Below are 14,891 nucleotides of genomic sequence, written 5' to 3'. Positions count from 1 at the left end.
CCTAGAGCCTGTGCTCCACAACAAAGATAAGCTACCGCAATGAGAAGCCCGTGCACGGCAACAAAGAATAACCCCTGCTCGCCACAACTGCAGAAAGCCCACGCACAGCAACAAAGACCCAACACAGCCAAAAAATTAATTAATTAATTAATTAATTAATTAAAAAATATATGTATATACTTCAAGAGCAATATTGTAATCTCCAATAGCATACCCAGCAAAATAATTTTCAAAAACAAAGATTAAATGAAGATTTTTTTTCCAACATACAAGAGCTGAAAGAAATCACCAGCACGTCTGCACCATAAGAAATGTTAAAGGAAGACCTTTAGGCGTAAGGAAAATGACAACAGATGGAAATAATGGAGCTACACAAAGGAGTGAAGAATGCAGAAATGGTAGCCATATGGGTAAATATATAAAATGATTATCTCATTATTTAAATATCTTTAAAAGTTAATTTACTGTTTAAAGAAAAATATTATTAATGTACTATGGGGTTTAGAAAATATGTAAAAATAAAACGTATGACAACAATAGTTTAAAGGTCAGGAGAGGGAAAAGTGGTAATAAATCTTGTGTAAAATTCTTATTGCATATATGTAGTATAGTATCACTTGAAGGTAGACTGATAAGTTAAAGATGTATAGTATAAACTCTGAAGTAACCACTAGAATAACAAAACAAGGAGTTATAGCTAATAAACCAACAAAGGAGATAAAATAGAATCATTAAAAGGCTTGATTCAAAAGAAGGCAAGAATTGGGGAAAAAGGGAACAAAGAACAGATGGGACAAATAGAAAAAAAAAAGACGCTAGGCTTAAACTTAATCATATCAAGCCACAGACTAGGAAGGAATCATTGCAAAGCATATATCTCATAAAGGACTTATATCCCAAATATATAAAGAACTCTCAAAACTCATTAATAAGAAAACTGATAACCCAGTAAAATGACAGCACCAAAGAAGATATGTGATGTGGACAGCAAATAAGCACAGTAAAAAAAAAAAAAGCTCAACATCATTAATTATGAGAGAAATGTAGATTTAAACCACCCTGAGTTATCACTGCACACAATAGAATGACTAAAATTAAAAAGACCAAGTGTTGGAGAAGATGTGGAGGAACTGGAAATATACACTGCTGGTGGGGATATTAAAATGGTACAACCACCTTGGAAAACACTTTGTCAGTTTCTTAAAAAGGTGGACATACGCCTGTCAGATGATCCAGCCATCCCTCTGCTAAGCATTTACCCCAGAGAAAAATAAGTTATACATCCATAGAAGGCCTTGTATGTCAATCTTCATTGCAGCTCAATTTGTAAAAGTCAAAAACTGGAAAAAACCCAAATGTCTATCAGCAGGTGAGTAAGTAAATAAATTGTGGTTTATCCCTACAATGAAACACTACTCAGCAGTAAAAACTAATGACCTACTGATATATGCAGCAACATGGATGAATCTCAATTTATACTGAGTGAGAGAAGCCAGAGAAAATAGAATACATAGTGAATTATTCCATATATATAAAACTTCAGGAAATGCAGACTAATCCATTAGGACAGAAATTCTGTGACAAGTGGTGGGAGCTAGGGTTACCAAGGAGATGAGACTTTTGGAGGTGAAGGATATGTTCATTATCTTGAATGTGATGATGGGTTCACAGATGCACTCATCTTATCCAGATGTGCACTTTAAATATGTGCAGTTTTATTTATTGCATGTCACTTTTACCTCAAAGCTGGAAAAAAAATAATTTCTCCTTTTATTTTTTAGATAAAAATATACTTTTCTCCACTCCCTTTAAAAAGATATGTATATTCTAGACATCATACCCTAGCAGTATATAGAATTATTTAATTTCTTTTTTCCAGTTTCGCAGTACAGTTGACTCTTGAACAATACAAGTTTGAATCGTTTGGATCCCTAATTGTACGCGGATTGTTTTCACTAAATGCATACTACAGTATTACACAATCTGCAGTTGGTTGAATCCTCAGATGCAGAAGGAGGATACCAAGGAAACTCGCGTAAGGAGGGCCCACTGACTATAAATTGTACGGGGATTTTTGACTACTCATTGGGTTTGTACCCCTAACCTCTGTGTCGTTCAGTGGTCAACTGTATACTTTAGTGTATTCAACAACTCTTCTGTCGATGGACAGTTTGGTTATTTCCAGTCTTTTGTTATTATAAATAATGCTAGAATAACATGGTTTTGTGCATATATCTTTCCAACATTTGTTGTTATGTTTCTAGTATCTTTGAGATAGAACTTTAGAAGTTGGATTGTTGCATCAGTAGGTAATTACACAGGTAATTTTGGGAGACGTTGCCAGATTACTGTTTATAGGGGTTGTTATCATTTTGTATAATGATCAGTGCATAAGAGTACCCATTTCCTCTGCATTCTCTAAGAATATGTTGTCAAATGTTTGGATCTTGCGAATATAAGTGAGAAATGGTATCTCAGTGTGGGTTTAATTTGTATTGCTTTCATTATGAGTGAGACAGAGCATGGTTCCCTGTTTGTGAGCTATTCCTACTTCTTTTCCTGAGGACTATCTATTCATTTTTTCAGCTCATTTTACTATAGGTTTGCTGGCCATTTTCTCTATTTGTAAAGTTCCTTATATTTTAGGAATATTAACCCTTTGTAATATGTTACAAATATGTTTTCCGCAGGTTTTCATAGTCAGGCTTTGCTTATTTTGTATTTTTGTGTCCACGGGCTGGACACTTTTTTTTTTTCCTCCAAGTAATCAAGGTTACAAATCTTTTCGTTTGGATTTTGAGACCTAATTAGGAAGGTTTTGCTCACTCGTAATACATTCATATTTTTTTTGTAGTAGTTGTTTGTTCTCATTTTTTACATACAGGTTTCTGACCCATTTGGAATGTATTCTTGTGAATAGTGAGAAAAAGATCGAATTTTTATTATTTTCCATTTGGTTATCCAGTTAGGCCAACACCACCTTATTAAATAAAAAGTCTGTTTTTCCCCCAACTGACTTACTGTATGCTGAGTTGCCAGCGCAGTTGGGCCTATTTCTAGATTTTCTGTTCTGTTCCATGGTCTGTCTGTCTATTATTGGGCCAGTACCAGACTGTTTTAATTACAGAGCCTGCTTAAACCGCCTGCCTACCTTCCACCCATGCCATGCCCTTCTTTTTCAGGCTTTTCCTACTTGATTGTTCTAATGAATTGGCTTTATATTCAACTCATAGACATACCTTTAAAGATCTGCAAACATCGTTCCCCCGCCCCAGGTTAAATATCTTTAGTTTCTTCCACTTTCAGAACGCAATTTCCAGACTCTTCCTTGCCCTTTTCCACAAGTCCTATAACCCTAAAATGTGGGACCCAGAACTGACCTCATTGGCATAGGTGTGGTAATAGCAAGATTCCCTAGAATTACACTTTTTAAAGGGGCATCGGCACGAATGTGGGACAGTGTGGACATTTGGAGTCCAGGAAGGGCAAAAGCAAGCAGGACTGGAGCGGGCTGGGAAGGAACCTGGCCCAGGAGACGGCGGCCGAGGCAGGGGGTGGTCCATCGAGGGAGCGGGAACGGCTGATCTGTCTGAGCATTTTAGGGCAGGTACCCGGCGTCTCAGTACCTGGTGACAAAAGGATCCAGCTCTGGGCAGGAGTTAAGTGGCTGGCCTTTCTCCTTTCCCCCAGCCCCCGCCCACTCTCCTCCTTCTCGAAGCTCCCAGGCCCATGGAACAGCGCTTTCTCTCCCAGTTCCTGCCGCAGGTGAGCCCCGTCATCTTCGCCTAGTTACTTGGTTTCTTCCGCGTAGGTCTCTTCGCTCTGCTCCCCCGCCTCGCTCGACCGTTGGTTTCTTCCGCTACGGCCCGCTTACGGCGGGCCCGGCCTCCGTAGACTCGTGTACTTCCGCCCGCCCGGGGCCGTGTCTGATGACGTGTTTTACAGGAGGAGTAGGGCGAAAGTGCAAGCTGCCGGGGCAGGCGAAGTTCAGTCCCAGGTTCCGCCCCCTGAGCCGGGTCCTTTCTGAAGGAGGAAACGGTGACAGAGAGGGGGTCCGGTGTCGTCCCGCGGGGAAGTGTCGCCTCCGCTCCGCTGTCCCGTCACGATGGACTCAGTTCCTGCCACTGTGCCTTCTGTCACCTCTTCCCCGGGGGACTCGGAGCTTCTGGGACCCCTGTCGGTGCTCTACGCTGCTCTCATCGGCAGGCTCCTGGAGGTGATGGGCCCCCGCCCCCAGCTCTGGCAGGCGGGTGGACGAGTTCTGAGCGGACGGGTACACTGACTGACGGGGCGAAGAGGAAATAGAGTGTGTCAGGCCCGAAGCGGGCGGGACGTTTCGGTGCTGTTTAAGGAGATGATGGGAGTGTATTTGAGAAGGTTTTGTCGCGTGTTCATTTTTTAATTACTTACGATGTGCCAGGCACTGTGTTACTTTCTGGTACACAGTCGGAATCAAAGCAAGCGAGCGTCATCATACGGCTCCTTTTCATGTTATCCTCCGCACCTTTGGGGGATGGGGCCAATATGATAGTTAACTTCTACAGGTCCGTGAAAACAGTGTAGAAGCAGACAGGAGTTTAATGCGCTGTCTTTGAGGAAACTTTTAAAATGAAAACATTGGGTTTATAGAAGACAGTTAAATTCAGAGCAGTCTGTCTAAACCAGTTAGTTATCAGGAAGTGTTTGCAGTTTCTCAGCCTTTGTCTTTCTGTGAGTAGAAAACAATTAAGATTTCAAATCTTAGAGGAAAAGCTTGTATTTGCGTTGTTCATTATCGCTTCGGTTTTATTTGCAGCCATAAAAGATTCTATAGTATGTTTCAACTTTTTGTTTTATGTGGCTTAAGTCATAAAAACCAGCTAAGAGAAAAGTATGATCCAGAGGGATTCGAGCCATGTGTTGGACAACATGATGTGTAGGGCTTATTGCAAAATGGAAATATATGCTCAATGTAAAGACAGATTTATAATGTTTTAAAATACGTCAAGCCAAACAAGAAATAGGAGGCCGCCAGTATCCTCTTTTTATTGAAGCAGTGGAAACTATTGAAGAACTTTGAGGGGATCGCTATGTAATGGAGTTTGAATTCGATTTCTGCGGATGATTCTCTGTGACTGCTTTATAGTAAATTTCTGTCAGGTTTCCCACAATTTCTAATATCTCTATTTCAGCTAGTTGCTACATTGCCTGATGATGTTCAGCCTGGGCCTGATTTTTACGGACTGCCCTGGAAGTCTGTACTTACCACTGCCTTCTTAGGAATGGTTTCATTTGCCATTTTCTTCTGGAGAACTGTCCTTGCTGTGAGTAAATAAAATTAACGTATACCTTTAGACTCATAAATACAGGACTGTTTTATAATCACTTGCCCTGTTGTTTCTTTTTTAGTTACTAAGTTGAACACAAATTAATATTTATAATCCAAGCTAACAGTGTAATCTTTGTTGGTAAAGACATAGGTGAACAAGACGGCATGTGTATAATCTCAATGGGAAAACTTCAGTTTATAAATCAGAAGCATTAAAAATGTTCATGTCCTTTTATATAGTATAATACCATATCTAATAGTCTATTCTAAAGAAGTAACTGATCATACATTAGAGATCTTGTATAGGGTGTTAAAAATGGAACCGTGTTTATTAGAGTGAAAACTTCACAGAACCTAAATGATCCATCATGGGGGGGTTATTAAATTATTGTTCATCTATATAATGAGATATTAGGCAGCTCTTAAAATTTATGTATTCCAAAGACATTGGGGCACAGAAAGTGCTCACAATTTAATGTTAAGTGGAAAAAAGCAGAAACCAAGACTTTAAAGTGTAGATAAACTGTGTATTATGTAAACGCATATATACGTACAGAAAAAATGCTGCAAATGGTAAAAATATATATCAGGAGAAGAGGTAAATTTTCAGTCCTTTTCCTTATATATATCTGTTTCACAGATTTTTCTAATTTGATCATGTGCTGTTGTGTTCAGAAAACATCTTTTTATTTGGAAATACATATTATATAGTGTCCAAAGACACACTATTAAAATTTTTATTCCTTAGGGTCTTTTTCTGTGTATAATTTGTTTTTCATGCTTTACATATATATATATATATATATATACACATATATATGTATTCTCGTACAGATACATGCTTATGATTGTTTCGTGGTCATCTAACATAATTGAGGAAGAAGATATTCTGTGTAAATGAGCTTTGCAGATGAAAAGCTTTCAGTTTCAGTTGAAGCTTAACAGTTAAATGGCCAAAAGCATTGGATGAGTACCATTCTAAACTTCGAGTATTCTGATTTCTTAATTTTATCAGACATATCATTGTTAATAAGCTTTCTCTCCTTGCACAAGTGATTGTAAAATCACTTAAAAAGAAGGGTCTTTTGCCTGGATTCTTGTGAAGACCTCTTAAACCTCATGGGGCTTTTCCTCAGATACGGAGAAAAAGAATAGAAAGGGTGAACAGAAGGGAAAATGGTGAAAACGTTTTCTGTTTCCCACTCTTAATTCTCCCATCTCAAAAACCCTGACATGGCTTAGATTTTTACAAGGTTATGTAGGCTTTATGTCCTAACTGCTGCCCTGCAGCCTCAACATTTGGGACCTTGGTCCCTACTCTCATTGCCTGCTTGTTGCATCTTCCTGCTTTCCCTCGCCTGTTGATTTGGGTGAAAGGAGGATAAAGGAAGCTTACTCCCTCATTAGCAAGGCTGTGACATTAGAGAAATAGTTACTTATTTCTGTGTTGGAACTCTGAATGCAGTTTCCTGTAACAGCATCGTTAAAAATGGTATTAGATACTGTAATAATATTGAGATCATGGATGATTTGTGGACTGATCTGAGCATCTCATCACCATTTATGATGTTTGACAAGGGAAGTAAGTTCTGGGTTACAAAGACATTTAGTAACACTTTTTTAAAAATTGAGTACTGCTTGTATTTTATTCTCCTGTAATTCGGTGCTGTCTTTAGGAGATGATTTAGAAGATGTTAGCTGCTATTTCTCTCATTGCTTGTGTATTTTCCTGTAGCAGTCTTCTTTTCCCTTTTAGATTTATGACTGCTATTTTTAGGGGGTTGGGAAAATCAGATGCTGCAGTCTGTTAGATTTCTAAATTCACCCAATAGCCAACTTTGATTAGGAGTTCTAAGGTGTTTCCTCATGAAAGAGGCATATCTTAGGACAACAATCATGCCTTTAATTTTGTTTCCTCAGAGTCTTTTTCAATTATCATTGTTTCTAGATCTCATTCTGGCTATTTGGGGTTGTCAAGTAAATGATTTGGATAAGTGAAGCATTAGTATGTTTAATATGAAACCACTATTCCTCTTCACTTTCTTTAAATTGAGAAATAATTGACTAGTAACATTATGTTAGTTTCAGGTGTACAAATAATAATTTGATATTTGTATATATTGCAAAATGATTGCCAATAAGTCTAGTTATTAACATCCGTCACCAATACATAGTTACAAGATCTTTTTTCCCCTTTTCCCCCCTTTAAGATCTGCTCTCTTAGCAACTTCCATGTATATGATAATCCCTTTCCATTATGGAACTCAAGTCCTCTTTTAATAAGATTGGTGCTCATTGAAAAGATACGTGAACGTATCTTTTTTATTTATTTTTGGCTGAGTTGGGTCTTCATTGCTGTGCGCGTGCTTTCTCTAGTTGTGGTGAGCGGGGGCTACTCTTGATTGCAGCACGCAAGCTTCTCATTGTGGTGGCGTCTCTTGTTGCAGAGCACGGGCTCTAGGCACGCGGGCTTCAGTAGTTGTGGCATGCGTGTTCAGTAGTTGTGGCTCGCGGTCTCTAGAGCGCAGGCTCAGTAGTTGTGGTGCACGGGCTTAGTTGCTCCATGGCATGTGGGATCTTCCCGGAGCAGGGATCAAACCTGTGTCCCCTGCATTGGCAGGCGGGTTCTTAAACACTGCACCACCAGGGAAGTCCCCGTGAACGTATCTTTAGTTGCAAAAATAAGGTATTTACCTTAGTGCTTTTATCTATCATAAACTATTAATGAAGTATCACTACCAATTAAATTTGAAATTTTTTTAGCCTTTTCTTATTTTTTAATCCTGTGGATCCTTATGCTGAACCAAACCATTATTAAATTTTCATTCTGTTATGATTTGACTGTTGTGTTAAGAACTATAATATTTCTATTAATAAGATGTCTTGATATCAAGTTTAATTTTATTTCTCTCTTTTAGGTAAAGAATAGAGTATATCAAGGTAAATATTCAGGCTTATTTTGTTATTTGTACTATTCCCTCACTACTGGTATTTGATATGAGTTTTGTGTAAGCTAACAGTAGATATGGTGACTTCTGATCTCTGATTGACTTATTAACTCCTGAACATTTTACTAATCCTAGGTTGCTAGCTTAGATGACAGAGTAGATGGTGATGCGAGTAGATGAGATAGGAGTTGAGGTGGCAGCAGGGAGAAGAGGATTCGGCTTGGGCAGATTGACTTTGAATGTTGAAGTAGTGCAATTTATTACCTGTGAACAGTGTTCCTGTGCTAATGGTTTATTCAGTACAGTAAATACGTATTTAAGTAGATAATTTGAGGAATAGAGGTATGTCAATATGCTTGCATTTTCTATTTCTATTTACAAATGGCATATATTTGAAATGATCACATTTTCTGAGAAGAAAGGTGCTCATGAAGGGGAAAGACATTGAGCTAAAACATTTTACTGTATTTCCTGTCTTTGAAATAAATTTAAATTGGAATCTCATTGAAGTAAGGGTTCTTATTATGTTTTTCTTAAATTTTAATATTTTTACATCCTTAATGCTGTTAACTACAGTTTGCTTTTTAAAGGCATAATAGTTAATGCTGAGTTCATTTCCCTCAGAGTGCCAGATAGCATGTCTTTGCTGCTAATGCATTGGGTAATTCAATTTTTGATGATTTTATGGATTTCCCCCCCTTTTCAGTCACTGAACAGCAAATTTCTGAGAAGTTGAAGAATATCATGAAAGAAAATGCAGAGCTTGTACAAAAATTATCAAGTTATGAGCAGAAGGTATTAATTATTCTTTTAGTTTTTTTCCCCCTGTGGTTCCAGCTCGAATTATTTCCTCCTGTCTTATAGTTCAGTTGTTATGGTGGGTTTTTTTGGTTTTTTTTTTTTTTCGGTACGCGGGCCTCTCACTGCTCTGGCCTCTCCCATTGTGGAGCACAGGTTCCGGACGCGCAGGCTCAGCGGCCATGGCTCACGGGCCCAGCCACTCCATGGCATGTGGGATCTTCCCGGACCGGGGCACAAACCCGTGTCCCCTGCATCGGCAGGCAGACTCTCAACCACTGCGCCACCAGGGAAGTCCTGTTATGGTGTTTTTAAATCATATTAAAAAAAATTTTTTTTATCTCCTACAAACTGTCCAAATGTGAAGTAGTCATTATATGTGTAAAGTACTGCTTTCTTCTCTGAGGGATCTCCTATTTGGAGATAAGTTTTTTTTTTTTTTTTTTTGGCTGTATGGCCCGACATGTGGGTTCTTCCCAGACCAGGGATCAAACCTGTGCCCCCTGCAGTGGAAGTGTGGAGTCTTAACCACTGAACCACCGGGGAAGTCCTGGAGATAAGTTTTGGTAGCACTATAATTTATGTTTCTAAATTTTGAATGCTTTATTTTATTTAGATCAAGGAATCAAAGAAACATGTTCAAGAAACCAAGAAACAAAACATGATTCTCTCTGACGAAGCAATTAGATTTAAGGTAAAAATCCCTTCTCTTTTTGAGATTGCATTCTAAAGACAAAAGAAAAATAATGAGTAATTATTATTAATACCTTTTTTTGTAGGATAAAATCAAGAATCTTGAAGAAACTAATGAAATTCTGGGTGACAGAGCTAAAAGTTTGCGTGCTATGTTAGAATCTGAGAGAGAACAGAATGCGAAGAATCAGGACTTGGTAAGAGTTTTGCTGTTAACTGTTACTGTAAATTGGCTTTTCAACTATTTTGTAGGTTGGATGAGATGAACTCTGCATTTTCCCATGCTTTAACTCAAATAACATTGGGAGTCAGGGAAGTTGAACCTACTTCTATGCATTTTCGTGAATTTTAAATGCTAATACCCCAAGTTATTAATTTTACAGGCCTCAGAAGTATTTTTGTCCTCAGCCCTGGGTAATTTTCATATTGGTTGGCTCTGCCCTTTGAAACATGTAGAGCAAATAAGAAATAGTTGCCCCTTTGAGTGGTCTTAGTACTTTGTTTTGATTTGTTTTTGCATGGTTCTTTTCTAAAAATAAACTTTAAATGCTAGAACAGTTTTTTGTTTTATTTTTTTAATTTATCTTTGGCTGAGTTGGGTCTTCATTTCTGCGCCCGGGCTTTCTCTAGCTGCGGCGAGCGGGGGCTACCCTTCGTTGTGTTGCGCGAGCTTCTCAGTGCTGTGGCTTCTCTTGTTGCGGAGCATGGGCTCTAGGTGCTCAGGCTTCAGTAGTTGTGCCGCACGGGCTTAGTTGCTCCGCAGAATGCAGGATCTTCTTGGACCAGGGCTCGAACCTGTGTCCCCTGCATTGGCAGGCAGATTCTTAGCCACTGCACCACCAGGGAAGTCCCTAGAACAGTTTTTGAATTATATAAAAGTTGGAAAGATAGTAGAGAGGGTTCCCATATATTGCACACCCAGTTAAGCTTGATCACCTGGCTGAGGTAGTATTTGCCATGTTTCTCTGCTATAAAGTTACCCTTTTTCCATCCTCTGCATATTGTACTCTTTGGAAGGAAGTTACTGTGCACAACCCACAGTTAAAGAGTGAAGAGTTATGCTCCACCTCCTTGACATATTCCTTGATAAGTTTTGGAATTCTGTATCTGAGATTTGGCTCTTCCCCCTCAAGTCCAGCCATTTTTAGTTTAGCAAGAGAATTTTTAAGTGACCTTGGGATTTTTTTCTCTACCACTAGGAAAAATCATTGATTTGAACTGGTTCACTTGAATTTTTTTTCATTTTCTTTCCTTTGACTTTTTTGTCTCATCATGTACCACATTATTTCATAACTAGGAAAGTTGTGGATGGTATGAAATATTTATGTCTTCAGTATTTTCTTTCCTCATGTCTTTACATTGTTGACTTTTCTCCTAGGCTAAGACTGGATCATCTGCTTTTACCTGCTATCTAGGGGATGGCTCTGCGATGTGTTTTGTTAATGTTTCTTCTTTTTATCATATATCCCAGTGTTTCTACTGAAATTCTAATACATTTTTGTGTTCTTTTTCCCATGGCAGATATCAGAAAACAAGAAATCTGTAGAGAAGTTAAAAGATGTTATTTCAATGAATGCCTCAGAATTTTCAGAGGTAAAGCTCTGTACAATTCCTGCAAGATACATTAATGTGATGTCTTAGTATTTTGAGGAGCAAACATTTGATGTGTGCTAGAAAATGCAAAAGACAAAAACCGTATGTCTAATTGGGAAAGTAACTTTTTATGTGTTTTTCTTTGGAATTATTGCATTAATAGAAGTGTTTTGCATTAGGTTCAAATTGCCCTTAATGAAGCTAAACTTAGTGAAGAGAAAGTGAAGTCTGAATGCCATCGGGTTCAAGAAGAAAATGCTAGACTTAAGAAGAAGAAGGAGCAGGTAAAGGAAAGTTAACATCATAGATTATGTAACTAGGAAACCAGATATCATTACCGCTTGAATATCTTTTCTTGGATATGGTTTTTAAGGAAATGAAGTACGTATGCAGGATTCAATTTTTAGATATGCAGAGTTTAAACTGCGCTCCCCAAATTGAGTGCATGTGTACATTCTCCATCTGTTCTAGGTTTTCTGTTCTTTTGTACAATTCCTTGCAGCTATCAGAATGTTTAGTCTTTGTCTCATCCAGCACCAGCCAAATATTAACTTGAATAGCCTCAAGAGGGCGATGGACTTGCTTCTTAGACCCAAAGAATTAGGTATTTATTACCCTCCTTTGAGCAGTTACTGTTTCTCTGATCAAGGGACGGTTACATGATCTGGAGTCTGGGCTTGGTAGGCAGGGAGACGTGCCCTTTTATTCCTACTGGAAGTGAATTATTTGAACTGGCTGCAATTTTCTGAAGGATGCGATACACCAGATCAGTGTCCTTGACAGCTCTTAGGTTCTCATTGCAGTTCTGAGGGATGGAGTCACTCTCCATCCCTTAACCAAGGCCATAGTATAGTCCCTAATGACGAGCCAAGGAGAAGCATGGCTCCCTGCTTCCCTGGCTCATTTTTTGTGGTCTTGCTGTCTCCAGTGCAAAAGCCATAACGTTTAGAAATTGATGTGTTTTAACTTTGCAGTTGCAGCAAGAAATCAAAGACTGGAGTAAATCACATGCTGAGCTCAGTGAACAAATCAGATCATTTGAGAAGTCTCAGAAAGATTTGGAAGTGGTTCTCACTCACAAAGATGATAATATTAATGTGAGTTCATTCTCCTGAATACGTGCTTAATTCTCATGAATTCTCATGAATCTGGGTAATTGAAATTGAGAGGCTCTTCCTAATAAATATCCTTTTGCTTCTTTTCTAGGCTTTGACTAATTGCATTACACAGTTGAATCAGTTAGATTGTGAATCTGAATCTGAGGGTCAAAATAAAGGAGGAAATGAATCAGATGAATTAGCAAATGGAGAAGTGGGAGGTAAGATTGGTTTCAGGGAGGTTGGACCTCTTTTTGCCTTCTAGTCTCTAAGTACACTGATGCTTTTTTCAGCGGTCTGAATTTCCTCTTTAGGGTTAAAGCTGTAGACGCCTGTCACTGAATTTGTACAGTTGGCCCTCTGAATCTGTGCCTTCACATCCGTGGATTCACCCAACTGCAGGTTGAAAATATTTGGAGAAAAAAAATTCCAGATAGTTCAAAAAAGCAAAACTTTATTTTGCTGTGTGCCAGCAGCTGTTTACATAACATTTACATTGTTTAAGGTATTATAAGTAACTTAGAGATGAAGTATGTGGGAAGATGTGTGTAGGTTATGTGCAAATGCTGTGCCATTTTATATAAGGGACTTGAGCATCCACGGATTTTGGTTTCCTGTGGGGGGTGGGGGAGGGGGTCCTGGAGCCAATCTCTTGTGGATACCAAGGGACGACGATACAGGTCTGTATGCGTTGGGCAGAGGTGGGTTGCTGGTTTGTGGTACAGCAGTAGGTATGCACTGGAGCCAGAGCAGCATCAGTCCTGTCTCCCAGCTCTGTGTACTGAACACTCCTCAGTAGGAGAAACTTCTTTCTGAACTTCATGCTTTTATCATTTCTGTAGTTCTGTGGTTTTAGGGCCACAACCAATTTCAAAAGTACCTAGTGGTTGGAGCCGTAAACTTAACTGAGCAGTTAGAGTGGAGGCTAAAGGGAAAGAGTGTTTACTGATGAGAGAAATGTTTGTAGACACTCTATCTCAAGTTGGAGATTGTTCACATTGTGGGTGTTTTAACCTACACCTGGTAGCAGATTCAAGGGGAGAGCAGAGGAATGAGTCTTTCTAAATAAGATATTTGACTGGGGGCAGGTAGATCTGAGAGAGAAGAAAGAGCTTTACTTCACATATCCCTTCTTGCTCAAGTACAGCATGGATAATATTTTTATTGTACAAACTGGGAATTCTTTTTTTCAACCTAAGTTTGCACATCTCTTAAAAGTCAAATAGCTGAATCAGTTCTTTTCGTTAGTTTGTTTTTTCATTGAATGTTTGAACATGATAATTGTTTGGGGGAAATTAAGAAAATATAGTTAAACAGCAAGGAAGGAAAGAGCACTGAAATCCTTTTGTTTCTTAGGTGACCGGAGTGAGAAGGTGAAAAAGCAGATTAAGCAGATGATGGACATTTCTCGGGTATAATCCTTTTTATAGAGTACTATAAGTGCCTGTGAATTCTTACTATGCCTCACTTTTAAGACTGTTTCTCTCTTCTGCAAATTTTAGACACAGACTGCAATATCAGTAGTTGAAGAGGATCTAAAACTTTTACAATTTAAACTTAGAGCCTCCATGTCCACTAAATGTAACCTGGAAGGTAGGTTGCTTCTTGAAAAGAAATTGCCACTTGAAAAATAAAGAGTGGCTTCCTGTTTCCGTGTTCTCACCCCCCTTAACGCTGGCCTCCTCAGTAAGTTCTCCAGTTCTTGTGCACACAAAGCTCTAATGTTTTATCCCTTACAGACCAAATAAAGAAATTAGAGGAGGATCGCAATTCCCTGCAGTCTGCCAAAGCTGTACTGGAAGATGAATGCAAAACACTGAGGCAGAAAGTGGAGATTCTGAATGAGCTCTATCAGCAGAAGGAGATGGCTCTGCAAAAGTAAGGTTTTCGTGGTTCATTGTTAACAATATTGTCATCTAGCTAAATGTCTGTACTACTATAGATAATCTTGTCTTTTTTAAAGACTGTTTATAGTTTTTTCTGCCTATAATTAGTATAGATTTGTCTTTCTTCCTTTCTGCCTTGTTTCCCATAACTTCCAATTTTTTTTTCCATTTTAACTAATTGTCAGCAATTATTGCCTGTAATTTACTTGAAGCATAGTAGTTATGCTACTATAGTAGCATAATGGTAGTAGTAGTAGTAGTAGTAGTTATGATACCCCATAGTAGTTATGCTACTAACTAACAGGTACTAAGAGTTGCTGTTCTGGAAGTGCTTCTTTTGACGATTCATACCCTTTCTGAGGCTCCACCACTTACTCCACTTTTCTTTTGCTGTTGTTAGTTATATCATTCTGATTTGTCTTGCATTTGTTCTACTAGTTTTTAACATAGCCTTTAAAAATCCTGAGTGATTTGTATGACATGATTTTAAATAGAATAAATACTTCAAAAGGAGTACTTAGTTACTGACAGTATTGTAAGTTTTGACTTAATATAGTCAATATTCAGA

General features: G+C 38.5%; 1 protein-coding gene across 4 annotated transcripts in view; it reads left to right on the top strand.

Moving 5' to 3' along the window:
* Positions 1-14,891, top strand: part of MIA3 (MIA SH3 domain ER export factor 3) — a 55,877-nt gene that overhangs the window by 25,931 nt on the left and 15,055 nt on the right. For 3 of the 4 annotated variants that reach the window (XM_004271008.4, XM_033430427.2, XM_049705576.1), the window contains 12 exons: positions 5,172-5,303; positions 8,227-8,248; positions 8,963-9,051; positions 9,671-9,748; positions 9,834-9,944; positions 11,269-11,340; positions 11,520-11,624; positions 12,315-12,437; positions 12,547-12,658; positions 13,794-13,849; positions 13,940-14,030; positions 14,177-14,315. In XM_004271008.4, the coding sequence (XP_004271056.3) occupies positions 5,172-5,303; positions 8,227-8,248; positions 8,963-9,051; positions 9,671-9,748; positions 9,834-9,944; positions 11,269-11,340; positions 11,520-11,624; positions 12,315-12,437; positions 12,547-12,658; positions 13,794-13,849; positions 13,940-14,030; positions 14,177-14,315 (1,130 nt within the window). Of the gene's footprint in view, positions 1-3,929; positions 4,217-5,171; positions 5,304-8,226; positions 8,249-8,962; positions 9,052-9,670; positions 9,749-9,833; positions 9,945-11,268; positions 11,341-11,519; positions 11,625-12,314; positions 12,438-12,546; positions 12,659-13,793; positions 13,850-13,939; positions 14,031-14,176; positions 14,316-14,891 lie in introns of those variants that run through there. The other variant, XM_012533556.3, reaches the window with a different exon arrangement.

Source organism: Orcinus orca, chromosome 1, assembly GCF_937001465.1.
Source record: "Orcinus orca chromosome 1, mOrcOrc1.1, whole genome shotgun sequence".
NCBI lineage: Eukaryota > Metazoa > Chordata > Mammalia > Artiodactyla > Delphinidae > Orcinus > Orcinus orca.
This window is presented reverse-complemented; position numbering and strand designations above follow the sequence as displayed.